The 23,071-nt window shown below is 35.6% G+C and overlaps 1 protein-coding gene across 4 annotated transcripts in view; it reads left to right on the top strand.

The window, feature by feature from the left end:
- The first annotated feature begins 4,291 nt into the window (after positions 1-4,291).
- The window catches only part of LOC118736412 (uncharacterized protein PB18E9.04c), an 81,240-nt gene continuing 62,460 nt past the window's right edge, over positions 4,292-23,071 (top strand). For 2 of the 4 annotated variants that reach the window (XM_036466524.1, XM_036466528.1), the window contains exons 1-2: positions 4,292-4,380; positions 5,669-5,827. Coding sequence is in view for 1 of the 4 variants with exons in the window: in XM_036466528.1 (XP_036322421.1) it covers positions 5,786-5,827 (42 nt within the window). In the remaining 3 variants the exon portion in view is untranslated. The remainder of the gene's footprint in view (positions 4,381-5,668; positions 5,828-23,071) is intronic. The other 2 variants (XM_036466509.1, XM_036466516.1) reach the window with 2 other exon arrangements.

The following is a 23,071-nucleotide window of genomic DNA, read 5'->3' as shown; positions in this document are numbered from 1 at the left end:
GATTCTCGGCGAAATCGATTGGTATGTATCAATTAGTTTATTCATACTGAATTTTTCAATGACTGTTTTCATCAACAACTGCCTTGTATGTATCTTTACCAAACTTTAAGGATTTTTCGCTACCAGTTGCATGCATAAATGATTATTCTTGTTCCGATTTCTATAGTCTATTAAATTGTTGTAATCCTCTAACGAAATATTAATAAGACCGTGTTATGTAAAGTTTATACGTACATATATATGAATGCAAATAGTAATTCGCTTAATGCCTTATGCTACGCATGCTCATAATAATACATATGAATATTAGACTGTCTCACTCCCCAACAAAAAAAAAAAAATAAAAATCGGTACTGGTTTTCCATTGGAATTATAAAACATATTATATTTTAAGACGTCCACCAAAATATTTCGGAAAAATATTAAGATTTAAGCGAGCAGGACTGATTTGAAAATACCTCCAAAAATGGAGTTCTTTATGAATAAAAATAGTTTTGTAAAGATGTTTTTTTGAAAATATCCCCCTCAAATGACAAAACGGTTAAGCTCAAAAAATTCACATAAAAATATTAAAAAAGAAAGAAATTAAAATACATACATACGCGTCTTACATACATATTTATGAATATTAATCAACGAATTAATATTGAAGTGCTGCTTATCAACAAAATTTGAATGCTATTCAATTACAAAGATACACATACATTCACAGATACATCCGTGTGGGGGTATATACTTCACAAACATATAACATATACATTCATGCATAGCTATGTGTGTACAGATGCACGTTTAAATAAGTGATTGCCATTCCAATTAATCATTCCACTCGAAAAAATGTCAAATCAGCCCGCAATCTTTTGGTGCTACATTCTCCTTCAGTAGCGGCAAAAGCCATCTTCAAGTGGTGAACAATGGCCCTGAAATTAAAGTAATCAGCTAACAAAAGCACATATGCTGGAATAAAATATTATTTATGAAAAGATAAAATTCCGCAAATCATTGATGCCACCCGCATTAGTGCCTTGGCAAATTTGCTTTCGATTATCGGGTGTTTTTTTTTTTTTCTTAAATTTAGGTATTTATGTAGAGCATCCATTACCATAACCCACAAATTACCAACGCCCCCTCCTTTAATGAGCAGCAATAAAGCAAACAACAATCTAACTGGCCGAGAACCGAACTCATTAAGTTAGAGCAAATATCGATGCTGCAGTTGTGCGAATTTACTTTAACGCCAATGACTGCAGGAAAGCAAAAGTCAAATATAAAAAGTCATTGTAATAGTTTTTGTTTCACTGCCGTTAAATAAAATAAATATTTATACTTCATAGCACTCCAATTGTTTTAGCATTTGAGAAATCTTCAGCTTACAGCTCGAACTGGAGGCAAGCACCAACAACTATATGTATGTATTTATATTTACTTGTATATGTACATATATCGCTACCTAAAGGTGAAAAGGTGCCAAGTCCACTTCTTTCCAAAAATTAGTTTTTGCTGCAGAATGATAGACAATGCGAAACTATATCGATTTTTTGTCTCTTCTGAACAATTTAAAAAAATGAACTTGTCACCTTTTCACTTATAGCTAGCGATGTGTGTAAATTCATTTCTTTTGGTGACGGCCTACAAAGCTCTTTTTTTATATACATACATATGTGTGTGTATTATATCCATACACCGGTGTGCTTCTGTTCGTTTTTCGCAAGTGCGTAACTTGCTGTTGTTATTGTACAGAAATTCGCAGCAACAAAATAAAATCGAGAGTATTTAATCGCCAACGAAGGTGAAGTGCACACACTTATCCTATTAACGCCGTTGTTTTTATTTAAAAAAAATTGCAGCTTATGAGGTTGGTTTGTGTCACCGCAGCAAAAGCAGATGGTTTTCATTATTTATTTACTAAAACTTATATGTACTTGTATGTATGTACGTATTTACACATGCATGCAGGTATATATATATGTATAAACATATATGAACTGAAATCAAGCAAGATGTTGCCGTGGCGATAAATGTTTATAAACATATGAAAGCTATCAACTGCCAGTGAGTGATGAACACTACTTTAGTAGTATTATTTGGTACTTTTGTTAGTTGTAAATATACATATGTATGTATATATAATGCGATGCATAATTGTTCTTTTAGTATAAGTCTATCTTTAGTATTCTCTTAAAATTCTAAAATTTGTTTTTCAAAACCAATAATTTGATATTTTGTCATTTATTATTTTCAAGCCCTCAATAACTCGGCCATTCAATCAATAGTTGTCTTTAACCTCACGAACAAACGGTAGGCCCGCGAAACGAGCTATTTGGAGGGGATCGGACCGAAGGGAATAGGGTGTTAAAGCATAAACAGACGGCAGTGTTGAACCGGATCAACACGGAAATTAACTGCAGTTGATCCGGATTAAGACCGAGTTAATCCTGATCACCGCTGCCGTCTGTTTAAGCTTTTAAATGGGAAGAGTTAATAAGGTGTCTTGTGTAGCTGCACGTTCAAATATTGGATATGTCTTAACTGCGCCAGAGTTACGTGGGTCGTCCGACACAGCTGAAGTTATTCGCATGTGAGTGGGTCTTGATTGAACTCCGACGACCGCATTCTCTGCGTAAGAATAGGTAAAGGCGATGCAAGTTTTATCAGTGAATATTTTTGATGGTTTGTGTGTACAAAGTTAGATCTGCTCTGCTTTCAGCAAGTACCTTTACGGATATTCCCTACGGTAGAAGCCGAGCATTTGTTTCCTGACAGAAAGCAGTGAGTTCTTGTTGACCAAATTGGTGCTGCCAGCGAACGCCTTTGGAATTGGCAATTATAGTTGTTTGAGAAAGCTGTCAAAGATAATCTTCTTAATTAATATTTAATTTCATCCAGCGTCGTCGATAGTTTTGTAGAGGAAAATATAATGATTCTTGTAGTGGAAAAGAGAAAAAGTTCGTAGAGTTAACCGTTTCCTACAAAACACAGGTCATAAATGCCACCGCAACTCCCCTAATTGAAAATGCTTAGTTCTTCTGTACCTGAGCTTTCATTGCACAAGAAGATCTTCCTTTTGATACCAGCATCGTGATCAGCGATAACCCCAGGTTTACGGCATTAAATGCAGTGGTGGGCCTGCTAAAATTTTTTCAGCCAACCCACTGGCCAAATATTTCCTAACACTTTGAATTTCATACAAAATAGATTTCATCCATTAAGCAGATGGGTGAAGGTCTTGCCTTATTTGGATCTTCTACTAAAAGATTTATTTTTGTATTTCTCCCATCTTACAATCATTTGGTGGTTCACAAAAAGTGTTATTTCTCATATGTTAAATTTAAATGAGAATTCTAGTGAGACTTTCATGAATTCCTCGTTTCATGCAACGCATAAATGTATTAGAATTCTTTTATATATTAAAAGCAGGATGGTTGCGGTGAATATCACACAAAACTCCAGATATTTCAAGACCTTAGCGACGAAATAAAATAAAGCAAAATATAATCAAATTACATTGAATTAATCATATAAATTAAATAGCGAACAGTTTCCCTTATACATATCGTCGCCTGGGTAAAAGATTGTCGTATATTACGCACGTACGTATGACGCTTACGACAATCTTTTACCCAGACGACGGACGATATGTGAGAGTATCAACATGCAAATCGAAAGACTTAAGCAACGAACTTCCCCCCTCATTGAATCTACATATATAATAAAGACTCAAATCGATTTGCAAACTAACCGGCTTAAGTCTCCAAAGTTGACAGAACGTAAATCGCTCTCTCACACTCCCACTTTATGTGCTCTAGCAACATTTCGACGTTTCAGAAACCATTTCGCGCGCACTCACTTAAGCAGCACAAATTGTTGAGCTCATCTTCCCGCTCAAGCTTGTTTTGGTCGATCACCGACAGCAACAATTGCATTTTACGCTGATGCCACTTGCTCGTTGCCTACGATTGCTAGCGCGCTTTGTTTTTTTTTGTTTGTTTTTTGTGACCAGTTGTGCTATTCAAACGTGCGCCGCTGCTGCAGCGACGCGATTGGGTTCATCTCCGCTGCCGCAGCAACTGCTGTTGATTGCTTTTGGTTTGTTGTTCGCATTGTTGTGACGATTTATGCCAGCGGCAGCTGCTTGCGCCTGTACCTGCGCCTCGTGCTCAGTCTCAGTGACCCAGTGTGTGCTCGTGTTTGTGAGTGCACCTCGCGCTGGCTGCTTATAGAGGTGGCACCTTGTGAATTTTTATGCCCAAATGTGCATGAATGAAATTTCAGTTCTTAACTTAACTTCGAAACGAACGGTTGTGCGATTCCAACAGCTTCAGCGTGTGGCTGGTTATATATACATATATATATAAAGGAAATATATATGTATATAAATATGTAAATTAAAAACGAGTGTGAATTTTGAAGAAAACAGCAATCACTAGTTACTAAATTTTATTTGTGAGAAAAATTGTAGTGCTGCGGAAAACGTCGAAAATTTTTTGTGAATTTTTATAACCAACCGAAATTTAGTTTATACTTTCAAGCACAAAGAAGTATTTTTTTTTGTAAATTTCACGTTTCCCACTGACCTAAATCACTTTTTACTGTCGCACTGGCTAGTATTTAATCGTATTACATACATACACCGCTCAGCCAGCAAAACTGATGAGCCCCCGATTGTTTTGTCCTAAAATGGAAATGCGGAGAATGAAAAATCGCATTCTGCGCAAATGTTAACAAGTTTTCCTTGGCAATAATGTTCGCAGCGCCCACAACTTCGCGCAATTTCGCGCTGAAACAGCCAGCCATGAAGTAATGAAGCAATGACGCCAGCGGCACTCGCCGCGGTGCAACAGATTCAGTCGTCGGTCGGCCAGGGAATTGGCAGACAAGAACGCTCCCCAATCGCATCTCCCCTCGGCGCGTCCGCATCGCTTGGCGCTCGTGCTGTCATCGTTGATGCTGGTGCTGCTGCTGGTGCATTTGATTTTGCTGATGCTATGTTGTTGTTGTTTTTGTAACCGCATTCTCGGTATTGCAGCTTAGTTTTAGCGGCAGACGACGCGCATGCGCACGCTGTGATCTTTTGCACTTTAACCATTTCACGCGACTCAACAACAACAAAAACAAAACAAATGCAACAAGGCATCGAGTCACAAGACCATATTCTTCTATCGAAATTTGCTTCAGTAATTGAGTGCAGCTCGGCGAGTAGCGAGTTTACTAAGACTTTTAAAATTTATTTGGCTGTTATTGGCTTTGAAAATAATTTGTTGAAAATTTTCACATATTTCCCTCTGCTTTTAATTATTAATTTTGACTTGACTTTTACGCAAATACATGCAAAAGTTTACAAACTAGGCAAAGTATAATTAAAAATTTCAATTACAACTCTGTGGGTGCGTTCCAAGTTTGCGTATTTCATTTCGGTGTTTTTCAAAGCCTCACTTAAAAACTTGTCTTACCATTTCTTTTATTTACCATTGTGAAACCAACTTTGTATGTACTTTTGTACATTTGGTTTTTAAATTATTCAAACTACCATTTGCGAAAATTCATATTTGTACATACATACATACAATAGTAGTAGTAGCCGTCACAACAACTAAGAGATTCCCAAACAAAGCGATAAATTATTCTTTTTTCGCGTAGAAAAATATTTAATTTTGCTTAATTTATAAAGTGTTATTGTAAAGATTTATAGAAAATTATGAGTGAAAAAATTTGAAAAGAAGAATAGCAAATTAAAAAAATTAACACTTCAAAAACAATATTCGTGCAAATCTAGCGCTTGAGTGGGATGCTATTTCTACAACTAACGGAATATTTCTCGAGAATCAAGGTAAGACAAAAGTTAGCATTTGAGATCCGCGTTAAGTGTCATTCAATTTTAGCTAAATTAAGGAGCGTGTGACTACAATGTTGTTAGTGATTTTCCATGAGAAGTAGAAAATAAATTGCAATGTCACACAGTCGCCGTAGTTGGCAAAAATCTAAAAATTTGTTGTCAGCAATGTAAACCTGTTAGGTATTTTTTAAAGGTAATTTATCCACTAAAAGAAATAAGTCGAAATTTTTCGTTATTTATATAAATATTCAAAATAATAGGTTTGTCAGAAAATGCGAAAAACTTTTTCTTAGCATATATTAGGTGTTTTTTTTTAAACAAATTATAACAAAAATTTGCTCCAGCTTTTGCTGAAAGGTAAATAAAAGCTCTGCGTACATTTTTAGCGCATAACCTCAAAAATGACAAATTTTTAGTTGTGACTCTTTTGAAGACGGTGTGTGACATGTTCATGTTTTGTAAACTTACTGATTTATCTCGTTATGTAGCAGGTGCGGATCCAAGGGTGAAAGTATAAGAAGTTGCATTTCGATGGCTGAGTGGAACATCGACACATCTCGGCAGCCCATCGAAACGCTCTATTTCAGAAAATTTTTCAACAAAGCCCTATTTCATAGTTTGGTCGAAGAACGCCCTATTTTAGTATTTGATTGAAAAACGTCCTTTCCCAGAATTCGGTTCAAGAACGCCCTATCTAAGCAAATTTTCAATATGTTTTCGTTTGAGATAAAGCATTTTTGAACCAAATTCTGGACTAGGGCGTTCTTGAAAAGTTTTTTGAGATAGTGCGTTTTCGAACTGACTGCCGAGATAGGTCGATCTTCTACTCAGCCACAGATATATTATATATTTCTTAACTTTTTGAACAGGTTGCAACCCTTCCTAAAAGTATTATAAGTTTTCCAATTAAATAGTTCTAATACTCTTTCGTTTGACACACCTATTCAAAGACTTCATATATATACTTAACTTTACAAAAAATGTGGCAACCCTCTTCTAAAACCTTCTATTTTGATATATATTTCAATTACCTAGTTTCCTTAATTGAAGTTTAAAACAGGTGGCAATCCTCCCGCGTGTCGCTTAGAGATAAAACCCTTCCAAAATCATTTAGATTGATACCGATATTGTAATAATTCATTTTATAAAATAATTGGGTTTTATTTTTTTAACGGGTGGCAACCTCTTTCAAGGCAATAAAACCTTATTGGCAACGATTATAAGAAATAAAATTAAACATTGTAAAATGTACATAATTATTATTGAACAATGGAATAGTGGTTTTCGTCTCCTAGTCTTTAGACCAAACACTTTTCCATCTTCTCCTAATAATTATGTGTGACTTTTATTTGTTCGTCTCGCGGGACGATTATTTTACTATGGAAATAATTTCCATCTTCTCCTAATAATTATCGGGGAAATTTATTTTTTTTTCGTCTTGCGGGACGTTTATTTCAAGACGGAAATGATTTACGTCTTCTCTTAATAATTATATGGGACTTTTATTGAAATGAAACTTCTTAATTGACCTCGGAGGTTTAACGCGTTAAATATTTAACGCCACGATTTTTCATGTCATGAGATCTGTATCTTTCGTTCGATTTTCAAAAAAAAGGTGTCAAATCCAAGGGCTTTGTTTTTACGTGGTTTAAGTTTTTTGAAAAGGATGTTAGCAAATCAAATTCCAATGATTGAGCTCGGAGCTATTTGCGTTTAATTTCGTGAAATCGGCAGTACATTTACCGACTCTATTAAGAGAAAACATGGAACGTAAATCATTGTCGTCTTGAAATAAAAGTCCCGAGATACGAGAAAAATAAAAATTGCATAAATTACTATGAAAAGACATAAAACATTTCCGCCATGAAATAAACGCCCCGAAAGACGAAAAAGGGTAGATATTTCTAGTAAATAATTATTGTAACAAGGCGACGTTTTTAATCCCAAATCTGCTTATTGCACATTAATTTGACATATCATTTTTGAAAATCGAGCCAACTATATGTTCTTAACACAAATTTTCAACTTAGAACTGCATTTCCAGTGAAAGTATGTAAGTTATTAAAAAATAAATTGCATTCAGCATACTCAAGCTCACTAAGAAACAAAATTTTCATTTAAATCCACCCAAAATTTTATTTTGCCCACATTTTATATGGAAGGGAAGCACTGTGCGTCATCATAATCAGCTCAATAAGGCCTGCGATTAATTGAGAGGCGCCTGAAAACTGAAACTTGCCGTAAAGGAACTACGTTAGACAGGGTCTCAAAAAAAAAGTTTACATTTACTTTTTATAAAATCAAAGACATTTTAAAGCGATGACTTTTTCTGGAAGCGAAACTATAGCAAGTACTTTTTAAACAAAAAACACAACCGACTTTAATTCTCATAAAAAAATCCACACTATGAATAAGGGCTTCAAAATCTTCATTACAGGCCAGAAAATTAAGCACCTATCTGTGCCCGTTCTCTATTCTCTTATCGCAACAGTCATTATAGGAAACTGAGCTAGAGTGGAAGATCGACCTAATTCGGCAGAAAGTTCTAAAACTCCCTATCTTAGAAAACTTTTCAAGAACGCCCTACTTCAAAATTTGTCTGAAAACGCCCTATTTCAGAATTTTATTGAAAAACACCCTATCTCGGAACTAGGCTGAAGAACGCCTTATCTCAGAATTCGGTTCAAAAACGCCATATCTCAAACAAAAATGCATTCAAAATGTTCGGAGTTAGGGCGTTTTCGAACTGGCTGTTGAGATAAGTCGATCTTTCACTTAGCCATCGATATGTATGTACATGAGCTTTTAGTAACGATTTTGTGAATTTAAAATTGAATAACTTCCCATGGAATAATGTGTTACTTTTTAATGCATTATGCTATAACCCGATCGTCAAAGTCAGTACTAATTTTCTGTATTTAAATAATGGTTAATGGGAAACAGCAGCATTGCAAATTTACTTATGATTTTTTTTGGTAGAATTCATGAAAATTTCTCAGGACACTAAAATCGCTTGATTAAGTGTTAGAGGAGGAAAGTTAGCTCTCTTTGCGGCCATAAATAAAAATAATAATAAAATACACAAAAAAGTAGTTACAATATATCAAGACATTTTATTTTCTTAAATTTGGTTTATGAAGCTTGACACCTTCATATTTGGTCTTAAAAGCTACAAGTAGTGGCATTTATATTTCTGTAAAAAAAAATATTGCGGTAATAAAAAAAGTACTTAATGAGTATGAAATAAGTATCTTGTGCTTTTGTTAAATTTCCTTGGCTACCAAGCATAGAAGAACGTACAAGTGAATTGAATTAAAAGTCAACTGCGAATAACTGTTTCGTGAGAAGCTCTTTGAATGCAGCATATTCGCCCTCAGCAACATATTCTCAACACATTGTCTCATCATCGCCGCGCAACAATACCATAATTGTTGTTGTGTTTTACAGTACATACAATGAAATTATGTTTTCAGGCAAATGTGATAGACAAACCTATACCCCCATACTCTACAACAAAAGACCTCGCTTCTTTAACAAAACACACCCTTGCGCTTGCGCAAACATACACGTGTACATAATTGAAATTTAATAACTTCCGCAACAGGCGATAGCTCATTTTTCAAATTACGTTAATAAGTAAATAATTAAAGACATATTTATAAATAGAGTAAATATTTATGTAACCACAAGCAAAAAAATTACTCAAACAAAGAAGATTCACGCAAATGACAAAAACCTATCAAAGGCTCCAGTTAAATAACTAAAATTTAATATCTCTAGCGGAAATCAACGAAAAACATGGCGCATGTGTGCGAATCGGTTGCCGTTGAAAAAAAAGTTTGAAATAAACCAAAAAAAATTAATAAAAAAAAAAACTCATAAACAGCTTTTTGCATTGTGGCAAGGAAATTAAGTAATTTTTGATCAATTTAATTGTGTAAAAATGAAAGTGCAATATTACCACATAATCCCTATTTTGCGAGTTACACGAATACATAGCGCTTACCAAAGCCAAATTCAACGAAAAAGTACACAGCGCAGCAGCGTTTGCTTTCAGCAGGAACTTCGGGTTACCAATCGCCATTGTTGTTCAAAAATTTCGTAACGGCTGCCGCTGGTTTTATTTATCCATTATTCTCAACTTTTCAAAACGCTGAGACGCTGGTGGTGTCGAAAAAAGGTCAATAAACCAAAGCAATAATGGCGAGCAAATGTTTAAGAAATTGTTGAAAGCACAAATGAAAATGAAAAGAATAATATTTATGTAAATACACAGCGGCGCCGGATGTTCGTGTAATTTATTTGAGAAGCAAAAGCGAAAGTCATCAAACTCAAATTAATTGTTTGTTGATTGAGTGGCACCAATGGCATCTGGAACAACTTTCGGGTTATATTTCTTTGTGGGGGTGAACATACGGCGCGAATTAGGTCTGCGGGTTACTGATTGCATTGGACTTGAATTGAACCAATAACTCGAAATAACGACTAAAGCAAATAGCCAATTAATTGATAAACGTTTTCTCTGTAGTCGTTAATAGTTCAAGTGGTTTTCTATTTGTAAGATATTTGCAATTGATAAAAGTAAATTAAAAAGGTACGTGCGCACGCAACTATACACACAAATATGTAACTAAGAGTTTAACTTTCTAATCAGCAAAGTATAAAAAAAGAATATAGGTAGGTAGTGACTAATGAAAAAATTTTTTAAATTAAGCTGTGTCCAAAAAATTATGACCCCATTTATGCATATTTTATTGGTTTGTGCTTTTGTACCAAAACAAAACTCTTCGAAGTTTGTCTATACTTTAAGCGAAGTTCCTTCACTTGTGTTCGTACCAATTGCATGCAGATTCTTCTGTTTTTGGTTCTTCTATTATATTCGTGGGCGACTACATAGTCATCTCAGTAGGCCTAAAGCTCATTTTTACGGCTGTTTGGACTCATTAACTTTGTTCGTTGTTGTTGGGAGTCATCCCCCCGATGATCTGCATTTATGTACGTGCCACGTGTAGGTATCTCTAGGATTTTTAGCCCGCTTAAATATTGCTGTGCGTAAGGATGCAGAAAAAGAGGCATTATCGTGACTCAATTCTTTACTTTCACTACCGCTTTAGTGACTTTCCTTGATAGAGTTCTACTTTTCTGTATAAGACCTTAAAGTACGTTGCAGTTATCTGGCCAGCTTTATGACATTCTGATCTGTAGATCCCTCAAAATTAGACCAGGGGAAATCCTTTTTCCATCCTTGAGTGAAACAAGGTAGATGGATAAAATGAATTCCTGGATATTTAGAAAAGAGAGACATCGGATTTTTTCGTCATATTTTTAACAAATATTTTTCTTTAGCTGTAGGGTTTTTACAAATCATCGGTGTAGATTATAATACCATAATTTCTCGTTGTTGGACCTTGTCGTGGGACGTTGTTGAGGCTAGCGAGTCTTTGTATTGTGATAGGCACTCTTCCCCAAGTTGGCAGTTTTTCCAAAAGAGGCGATAGCACGGACTCCTTGTCTACAGCCGTGTATATTACTCTGCTCTTGAGCACAAAATCGTTGCCTTCCACTATAAACTACTTATTGCCGAACCTATTTTTATTTTTTTCTGTTCTAAACTAAATCTACTTTTCTTTTGAACGATCCAAAAAGGTCTTCTCAATTTAGATAGAGGTGAAGGTTGTTCTCGTCTTGCTCATCATGTTGTCTTCTTGCTATCAAAAGCGGTTCTAAAGTCGATGAAAAACTGCGTCTATTTCCTTACTTAAGATGATACTTAAGACCCAGTAAGTTTGTTTGAGATTGGTCCCAGCGTCCAGTGCCATCAATTGAGCCTTGTAGACTGCTATGGGGTTTTTTCTTTTTTTTTGTTCCATCCCTGAAGGCTGAATTTTCCAACTCGAAGGCCAAATGTGTTTTCTCTTTCCACCCTAGTCATTAAGTCGCCAAGAAAAATTATGACGTCGGGGATGTTTGCACTCTTCTTGTTCCACATATTTTTCAGCTGTGCTCCGATTTGAAGTAACACTGGCTAAATATTTCGTTTCACTCGAATGTGAGAATATTTAGACCAAATAAAAACTACAATCACTGAAGCAATTAAAAAATAGTATAGACACTATTAACTTTAGACAAGTTTTCCATAATTCTTACATTTGACTGAGGTATTAAAAAATTCATAATTTTTCAAATAACAGAGGCATTGCATAAGCAAAAAAAAAATAGTGTCTGCCACTTTGATAGTAATTAAGAAAATTTTACCCAGAGTGCTTGACATGTGTTGTTGGGACATCCATTCAATTTAACGGTGCTATAAAGTATACGCCATATAAACAATAAAAATCTCAATGGCAGTATATTAAATTGCAACACGCCAAAACAAAGCAGCGCTTTAACTGTTTACCACAAACAAAAGAAAATATAAAATTGCTTCATACAAATAATAAATATGCGGCTGTAAGAAGAACAAAAAAGTGTAAATGAAGATGATTTTATGACAGCGAATTGGGCGCCAACAGTTTAACTTTAGTTGCGCTGCTTGCAAAGTCATCCTTTTGTGCAACTTTTTTCCTTACTTGTTCACAATTATGAAGACAAAAACAAAATGCAACTATTTTCCTCTGATTTGGTTGTTGAGGATGAAACGTAGATAAATTATAGACACGCAAAAGCTCATTCAAATTTCCGCCAAAGAAACAATACTTGTGGCCACAGCAGCAATTTTGACACAGTTCCATCAGAGGAAGATGCAATACCTCAAATAGTTTACGAAGGTTGAGTGTTGCAGCCGAAACTATGATTTAAATAGCCATGTTTCAGTGGGACACCGATGCGAGTTTTCAGATAAGATCACGAAAAAAAATCTGTTGTCAGTGTTGCTGATAGTAAATGTTTCTTGTGGTAAACAAACTTAATACTATTCGCAAGCTGTTGCAATATGTTGGCTTAAAATTTTGTTCTAAACTCAACATTTTACTGCTTAGCTATCAACCATATGTTTTGCATAATTTATTGATATTTATCACATCTATTTGGATGCGATTGCTCTAGTTTTTACGCTCACAAAATCTATCTCACACAAAAGCCAAATTATTTCCATACACATGTGACGTAATAGCTAAAAAATGCACCCACTCTACACACACATACATACATATGTATATACCACACAAAGCTAGATGAGAATTTTAGAATTCCATGCCTTCCATGTGAACATCAGAAACAGAAGACTTGAGCAACAAACTTGTTATGCTTGCCGCCACATTAACATACCAATGAGTGAATAAACTTGTGCGAAGACTTGCTGCAGTTGACAGTTATGGGCGAGTGCAAACATAAAAACGTAATGGTCAGCGTATGGGTGCGCTATGAGAAGTAGAAGAAGGCGTGCCGTTGTATTACGTAGAGTAGAGGAAGAATCGAGGGCAGAGGCAGAACAAAACTAAGAGCACTCACAACCACAATAGGGATGTTAATTTTTTCGCCTTTTACGATCCCGGGATTTAGATATTCATTACTTTTCAACAACTTCTATCCCTCCTCTCATAAAATAATTAATAAATAAATGGGTTTGAAACCTAATTTTTATTTAAAGTGGCGTTATTATTTTTTCCCTCTGACGCACAGTGGGAGAAATGGTCAATCTAGCGGCGCTTTAGCGAAATTTTTAAATTCAGAATTCTCCAAATTTTGTTTGTTTTATTGAAAATTTATTTCCTAACGGGGTCTTTTCTGTTTTCGTTTTTGTTTTGTTCCAAATATTCGCATATCTGTGAGCTTTCGAATTTAACACATGTTTTAGCAAGTGCAATAATTACTATTTACCTATTTTTAAGTGCAATTTTTGTTGAACTGAAAAACTTAAATATAAAATTTTGTAATAAGATTTGTGACTTAATTATTATTATTTGGTATGTGTTAAATAAAAAAAAAAGTCATTGTGGTCTGTTAATATATGTTTTAGATCTTTACAATGGAAAAAGAAATTGTCCTATATCAAAGTGTTTTTATATGTGTAATCCAATGTTCCGTAGAAAATAAGTGTGGTGGATTCGATGGGATTCGATTCAATGTTTATATAATTTGTTAAAATATGTTGTGGTCTACGTCTTGTCCAAAAATTGGCTGCAAGTATTTGCAAGTTACTGATTTTTTTCCTTTTTTAGATACTATGGCAGAGTCTAAACGCACGCTTTTTTTAATATGGCACAGTGAACCAGTACCAACAAAAAAAATTTCTAATGGTTGAAAATCATATATTTTCTAACGTCATTGATCGCTCAAAGTATAGTGAAGAGCAAACTCGCAAAATTCAAAAACAATTAAGAAATTTCATAAGCAAACTTGTAGAAAAGTGGAAAGAATGTCATAGGGTTATGTCAGTGTTCGAAGAGCGAAATAAGAAATGGTTGGATGAAAATATAATTTTTTCTAAGCCAACTGTTCATCACCGTATACAAAAACCTTTTTCAGAGTGTACAATGAAAACTCAAAAAAAAAATTGCATCAGTTGTTAACGAAACACCTAACCAAGAGTTAATGGTAGCGGCAAGCGTAAGTCTTTACAAAGCTGGAAAAAGAAATGCTTAACAGGTTGTTTCAAAATTGTTTGAAGAAAGTTCGACTGCTTCGAAAATGCTTAAGTCTGTAAGCTCTGAACAAAAAACCCCAATTCCGTATACACCTGAGGAAGCTTTATCTCTTTATATAGATGGCGGATACTCAAAAAGGTCGTACAAAATAATGCAATATGGTGCCAAAGAACGAAACTGCAATATTTATCCAAGCTACGATATTTTACTTAAGGCTAAAACAGAGTGTTACCCCAGTGGCATACACGTAACTGAACTTTCAGCGGAAGTTGCCCTGCAAAGTCTTGTAGACCATACTGTTGCACGTATAGTACAAGGATTTTCCGAATCTTTTGAAGGTGTTTTGACTGCAGCCAATATTAATGACAGCATAAAAGCAATATTTAAATGGGGCTGTGACGGCAGCAGTGGTCACTCCACTTACCGTCAACGTTTTAGTGCTTCTGATTGTGAAATAACTGATGAGTATTTATTTGCTGTATGTATTGTGCCTTTACAAATTAAAAAAGGAGACGCTGTTCTATGGCAAAATAACAGGCCTTCTTCAACTCGGTTCTGCAGACCCATTAAAATAATTTTTGAAAAAGAGTCAGCGGAGTTAGTTAAGGTTGAGATAGATAATATTAAAAGGCAAATTGTAAGCATTGTTCCGACAAAGTTGAGTTTTTTCGAAGTAGTACATGAATTCCATTTAACAATGATTGATGGGAAAGTTTTTAACACTTTAGCGGGCTCATCATCGCAGGCCTGTGGAATTTGTGGAGCAACACCAAAATTCATGAATAATCTAAATAATGTTCAATTGAGACAACCACAGGAGCACTTGTATGAGTACGGATTGTCAACACTCCATGCTTGGATACGGTGCTTTGAGTGTATAATTCATATCGCCTATAGAATACCCATACAAAATAGGCAAATTCGTGGAGAACATAAAGAAATCGCTCAGCAAACCAAAAGAAAGATTCAACTTGAGCTAAAAGAAAAAATGGGTATATTGGTGGACATTCCCACGAAAGGATCAGGCAATACAAACACTGGGAATACTGCAAGAATATTTTTCCAGCATCCAATTTTAGCCTCTACAGTAACTGGCGTAAAAGTAGAACTTATAAAAAGGTTTGGTATAATTTTGCGTACTATGGCATGTGGGTATGCAGTTAACATAGAGGCTTTTCGCATATATGCTTGGAATACAGCAGAATTATTTGTTTCCGAATATCCTTGGTTTTATATGCCTCCATCTGTACATAAAATATTAATACACGGAGCAGATATTATTGAAAAAGTTTCGCTACCAATAGGAATGATGTCAGAAGAGGCACTTGAGGCAAGAAATAAAGATTTTCGCAGTTATAGACGGAACCATACGCGAAAAAACTCAAGGTTGAATACAATGGAAGACTTAATACACACTCTTTTAGTTTCTTCAGATCCTATTATTACATCTAAGTCTAAAAGCACCTCCAAGTACTCCAAAAATCACATTGAAATAGATGATGAGGTCAAAAACCTTGTTTTACATATAAATGATCTACCTGACGGCAGTAATTCTGAGAGCGCCGCTAGATTGACCATTTCTCCCACTGTGTGACGTCAGGATTTAGAATTAAAAAAAGTTCAAGTTTTTGGGATTCACAAGGACGACAAGGTAATTTTTTAAGCTATTAACGTTAGAAGGACAAAATTCGAGGATGATATCGAGTTTATATAAGTCCTTAACATATAATTTTTTCAAAAACAAATATTGTAAAATTTCAAGGATAAAATTTTAAAGGGGTATTGTCAATATTTACCAGTCCTTATGCACCAAAAAAATTGAATCTGATTAAATTCTACAGAATTTCCTCTTTAATTTGATACCCATACTTCTTCTCTAAGCACATTTCACTGAATATTTTTTCAATCATTTTTGAATTACTGACGTCAGAGTGAAAAACTAAAAACGCAATTTTACTATATTTGGCCCTTAAATATTAATTATTAAGTTTAAAAAAAAAGTCAATACTGCTCAACAAAAGGAGTTTCTATTATTGCCATCAGTGCATTTTACAAATCTCGAAAATCCCGGGATTATTTGCAAGAATCCCGCGATTTTCAGGACCTCAAAAAGACCGGGCTCTCGGGATTAACATTCTTTACTTATTTCCATATCGTGTGATTGCCCAAGAAATTCGTTGTTTGGAAATTAATTCGTGAATAAGTCAACCGGAATCTGTCTAATTAATGGCTACCACTTTTCTGCTGCATGCCTTTGGCAGCAGCGATGGTTTTGCAAATGACAATAATTGATAGAAATTTACTACAATTTCGCTAAGCAATTAATAAACTCACCGCTGGCGGTAGATATGCGGTAACGTTAGACGATTTTCACACACGAGCAGCAACAATAGCAACAATGTTGTGTGTCATTCAGTCGCAGTTCAAGCAGAGCAAGTTTCAGAGAAGCACCGATTGGCATTCGCTACCACCTACATACATCCCCATACACAAATACAACTATTTGTATGTATGTATGTAGCTGTTGACTTCATTTCATCGCCTGTGAACTGGCTGGCGCATCGGTGCGCTGCTGATTGATATTGGCGCTTTTCCATTATGTACCCCAGCGGCGGCTTTTAGTTGCACACACATCACTCTTGTTCGACTTTAATTTAAAGTATTCGCTTTAATTTATTGGCTCGCTTGATTGCAGCATTCAATCCGAAACCAACCACTTCCCTTACAATCATTCATGGTAGATAAATAGCTCGAGCGTGCATCGCTGTAACGTCGGAATCAAAAAAATAAAAATCAAATGTCGAATGCATTTCCAACTCCATTGTGGCGCATTTAAGTTAAATCGCATCCGCCGACAGTCTTCAGACCACAAAAGTCTGCCATTTGACCCTAAGTGTCGAGCGTGGATTTGCGATATAAAAAGAAATCAACCATAGGCGCATTTGTATGGTGTTAATGCAATTGTTAGTCCAAGAGCGGTGCTTTTTTTTCGCTGAGCCGCCGCTGTCATTGATTGTGCTAGTGATTTTTGGAGATTTGCTATGGCCAATTTGGGAATTGAGCGTAAAATCACCGGAATGGCCAATGTCGCACTCTAATTGCTGCATTTTAAACATCTGGTGCGAAAGCACTTTACTAACAACCCCATGGGCGTAGCCAGGTAGGGGCAAGGGGGCGCTCCAGCCCCCTAACTTTCAAATTTTCCGTATATATATATATAAAATAGTACCCTGAAATACCAGCTTAATAGGGTCGAGTCCCCCCCTTAAATTTCATTCTGGCTACGCCGATGAAAAACCCTCATTGTCAATTTTAGTTAAGTATCGATTTACATGCGTACATATATTACAGCATTATGTATACTTATTAGGATATATTTACATATACATACATAAATGCAGCCAAAATTTGAATTTTCCATGAACTCTGCTCACTTGTCCTGTCGATTACTGGCTAAATGATTGACTCTTTCTCTCGATTGACACATAAATAATGGAGTAAAATGAATGCCTACTGGGTACGAAAAATTTCACCGACTTGGCAGCAGTGTTGCCATTTTAGCTGTTTTACAGCCGGGTTTATGCTATTTTCCGACACATACATAGATATTTGAAATTTCAATTGGACTACTATTCGTCGTGTATATTTCGTTAACTTTTTTTTCTTATGAAAAAAGTAAGTATTAAAAGCTCAAAACATCGCCCTTAGTTTTTTTGTGGACAGAAGGATTTAGCCACACTGTAGTCATAGGCTTTCATCTAGCATCCTCAAACTTGACTAAATCTCCTTCTGCCCGGAAGCGGTCTACATACATCCATAGCTTCTCTATACTCGGCGATAACTTCTCAAGAGTTCCCTGTCTTGCTATAAAATGTCTTGTCGGATATATATATACGGCCTGATGCCCCAAGAAACTTGTTAATGAACTAATCTGATGCGATGAGAACTGAAGTCAGGCATTCTCTGATGTGTCATTGATGGGCACCTAATTTCGAGTTGAGTGAACTTGAATTCACTATTTAAATATTGATTTTCAAGAATTCTATACCACTTCTACGAGAAATGTGTTATCCCCATATAAAATACATGGAAAATTTTGAACGCCTTGAGCGATCTTTAAATATTTTTTAAGCGTGAGAGCATTAAAATTCCGACTTAAATTGTTTTAGGACCACTAATGTACTAGTACATGTCGTTTACCTAAGGATCAGCCCATATTTAATCACTTTTTAATAGACAATATGTATAGTACATATCGACCCCTTTGCACGAAATTATCGTATGTGCAAGAAACCAAAATTTTCAGGAGGCCATTTTTTCTACTTTTCAAAACTTTTTAATATTTTGTTTTACTAAGTACGAAATATATTTGTATGGCACACACGATAATTTCGCAATATAGTAATTTTTTGCATATAGTAGATTGTTTGCGTAATTATAGGGAATTCAGCTACAATATTTTACTAGCTGATGCGTTGGTGGGTGTAGAGGAAATTCGCATCATAAAGTCAATTTCGATAAAAATCACACATAGCATAGGAAATGACACATAGCATAAAAACATTTATATCTATTATCGCCGTACGAATGGTAATGTTTACCTTTAAATTAAAAACTTGTTGTCTATTTTTAAAATACGTATTCAACATTTGGCTATATAGTATTAATCGTCGCTACTTTGTGCAGAACATATTCAGTATTGCAAACTTTTCGAAAAGCGATTTCCATGTTCCTCATGGCAACCGATGAATTTTTGAAGAATATTAAATTTCCTGTAGAGTGAGTGGAAATAAATAGCATCAACATAATCTAATGGCAATGCCTAAACTCGTTATATTCGTCATTAGATAACGTCAAAGAAACACAACAAATTCTTCATTCTATCAAACGGTGTGACATTTTAGCTGCATACATTTGCGCTTAGATTTCACATCTTGCGAATTTATCTTTTTAGAGTTAATAATTTATCTGCCGATCAACCAGTTCTGCCGCATGCCAAACTGTTGAAATCGAATATTAAATGTTTGAATAATTGAAGAATTCGCAATTGGTATTTATTATTTATAATCTTTGATATAAATTAAAAGTTTTATATCCAAGTCATTGCGCACCCACACTTACTCACTTCAACCTAAGTGGTTGGTTGCACCTAAAATGATTGAGTTGTATGGGTGATTACGTTTGTGTGTTTGCATTTTAATCCTTAGCTTATTTATGTTCGTTAAGTTATATTATTTGCTTGCTTAATTTTACATTAAAAATTATTATTTGCATATGTACACATATATATTTGTATGCATCTGTATATTTTGCTTTATTTTCGGTTTGTTCGCTGAACGATTTCCGTTTCCGTTCGCGACGTTTCTTTTTGCTTACTCTTACTCTGCTATGCGCACTCAAATATATAAAAATTGAAATATGTATGCATATGCATATATTGTATACATACATACATATAAATGAAATACGAAATTTCGAAATATCTTTCGACATGTGTGTTTCCTTTTGCGTCGTCGATAATAACAGCTTTGTATATTTCAGCGCCGCGGGAAAATAAAGCCTTGCCTTTATTGCCATGCGAATGTGTAAACAAAGTTGCAATTCCCAAAAGTGTAAATATTAATGCGAAATAACCATTTAAATTTTATGCATATTTGCACACTTAAGTATATATATATGTATGTATATATCCAAAATTGTGTGGTGCAGCTTCAAGCGTATGCGTCATATTATTCAATTTTTTGAGTTTTCTGACCTCAATGATCTCCATTTAAGTTTTATAACTACTTTATTATTAAAATTCTATTGATATTGCAAATTCTAACAAACAAATTTAAACTGCTACAATATCCCAAATGGAGTTGGGTCAAAGTATCGCGAGCGTAACGGCGCAACTTGAGCGCTTCGTCTGCGATGGGTAGCGTTGGTTTCCGATGATAGAATTCAAGGGATGAGAGTTGTCGAAGGTTTTGATCGACTCTCGATGAATGGCCACTCTATAAAAGACTACATTTGTAAAGTGGGTATGGTTCATCGGGTGGTATATTCTTATCTGAACAGTCGGTTCTACATGCTCACGTTTTCCCGACAAAGGCCTGTTGTATTAAATCGCATACCTGATCCATGCAGAGGTGCAGGAAGGCCAATTGGCGTTGTCATGTGTGCCGATCACAGTCCAGTAAACAGTCCCTCAAGTTGTGTGACCCTCCGATATTGAGAGCAACATAAGTTACGCCCACCTGTATCCTCTCCAAGCCTGCCAGTCTCCCAGCCATTTCAAAGCGAAATTTTAACCCGGTTTCTGACGGTGGCTTCGATGGCCCAAGGTGGGAGGGCTATAACTGGTTGCGGACCGAGAAATACCTGGTGTTAACCCTCTCTGGACACTTCCAAGTGACCTGGCACTATGAGTAAGACAAAATCGTTCTGATTTCCGACATAATTTGTGTAGTCGAGACTTGCATTGCCGAACCAGTCTGGAAGTAGTTCGTGCGCCAGCCAATGCCTTGAGGCATTGAGGACATTTGAGCTTGGATTGAACATATTTCTTAGAAAATGTATTTTATTTCTTTGAATTTTTTAGAGTCGAGTAAGTGGCTTATAGACTATCACCCGAATTCATAAACAATTAAGAAGACTTTAATTGTTTTAGAAATCAAAAATTTGTATGAAAATGTCACTTTATAAAGATCTTTAAACCCATTATATTTTTTTTTTTTTGGAATAAGCCATTTATGTTTATTAAGGTGGAGTGAAATTAGGTTTTCTTTTTTAATCCCTTTGTAATACATACCTGCAGAAAGCTGATTTTCTAGCCCTGGAATAAGGGTGCAAAGTATTATTTGCAGGATTGCCGAAATGTTGTTGTTGTAGTCCTGTTATTCTTTCAGGTAAAATTAAAAACAACAATTTTCCGCTAATATATTTTTATACGTACAGACATTTGTGTATGTATGTAGGTATCTTAAAATTCTTTCCCGCTTCGACAACTCCACTGTAGCAACAAAAGTTGCGTAAACACACGCTAAGCAGATTACGAGTTAAAATACGATAAATAAGTAAAATAATCGCATCAACGAAAAATATTAATTGAGAAAAAAACAAGCAAAAAGTGAACGATAGCGCGTAAGCATCATAAGTAATTAAAGCCTAAATGGACGTTTTTACGATGCGTTGTCGCCGCCACCACCTAAAGTGCAGCTCTGATTTGTTTGATCAACATGTTGGCCTTGTCATCTTTTCAGCCGCTAAAGATGTTCGCGCTGCTACTTTTTACACTCTGTGCGCACGTGGAAAGCCGAAAAGTGTGGGACTTGCGTTTCGGCTCACCGCGCACTAAAAACCCACCCCTGCTCCGACGCCCTCGCTCCATGGAACTACTGTGCGTTGCGTCGGTGTCGCCAAAGCCTACATTTTAATTTGATTTAGTTACGCAAAATGCTAAACGCTTCATTGCAGCAACTTGAACCGCAATGCAACGTTTAGAACAAGAACTCGTAGCGACAGATGCAATAAGCGAAAAGACACGAAAGTTTCAATCTACAATCACTTTTTTAATAGTTACCGAGGCCACTTAGCCACTGTCTGCCAATCATTCATTCAGCTGCCGCTGACTACCAGCAATCGGCTGCCTGCTGCCTGCTGCCTGCCGGTGTCGAAAAGATGTTACACGTCTGAAGGTCACGAGAGGTGACGTCGTCGGTCGTCGGTCGTCGGTCGCTGCAAAGCGCAACGCACACCATATCCAGTGCATTGCAATGCAACATGTTGTCATCTTGTTAATGCCAGCCAACAACAACAACGCAGCCAGCAGTAATGGCCACGCCACAGAGCCAGCCTCCCAACGAGATTTGCTGCTGCTGCTGCGATGCGTCGGAGATTAGCATCTAAGCTGCTTCTTCTACTGTATGATTGTTGTTGTTGTTTTTTGTTGTATGTTGCTTAGTTAAATATCATTGCGTTTGCATTTGAAATGATTAATTATGCTCGCTTTTAATGTACGCTACGCTGCAGATTATTTTGCTATTTTTATTTTATTTTTTTTTTTTCAAAAATGTAGAATGCAATTTTTCCCACAGTGTCGACAACTCGTCTTCGAATATCCACCGAATACAATTTATTGCCTACAATTTTGAACTCGATGTTTGCTTTATTGCCATTCTTATAAATTTAATGCACATATTGTATATATATAACTAAAACTCATTCACTGGATGACTATCAGATTAACCACTCTCATCTATAAACTTACTTTTTTCCTATTCAATTGAAAGCTGAGAACGACGGTGGACGGGTTGGTATGACCTTGACAATTTTGCATACATTAAACAGTCGGTGGCTAATGAGGCTTGAGTAAATTAAAACAGCGGATCAAAGATTAGTTAAGTTAAAGTGGTGCGAAACTTTAAAGGAAAAAGTAGTTGAGCTACATTTTTTGTGCGTACATTTTACAATTTACCCATTTTCTAGGCTAAATGAGATACAAATTGAGTTTAACTGTATTAAAAGTGCACACATGCAAAAATATCAATATTATTTATTTCTCCGGGTAGTAAATTTTAAGATATGATTGATTGAGTTTGCCTTTGTTTCACAAAAAAAAAAAAAAAACAATTATAAAAAATGACGAAAAAGGTCCTAAATCCAATATTTT

Source organism: Rhagoletis pomonella, unplaced genomic scaffold (genome assembly GCF_013731165.1).
Source record: "Rhagoletis pomonella isolate Grant_MI unplaced genomic scaffold, Rhpom_1.0 Rhpom_scaffold_00001, whole genome shotgun sequence".
NCBI classification, from domain to species: Eukaryota; Metazoa; Arthropoda; class Insecta; order Diptera; family Tephritidae; genus Rhagoletis; species Rhagoletis pomonella.
The sequence above is the reverse complement of the archived record's forward strand: the minus strand, read 5'-3'. Positions and strand labels throughout refer to the sequence as shown.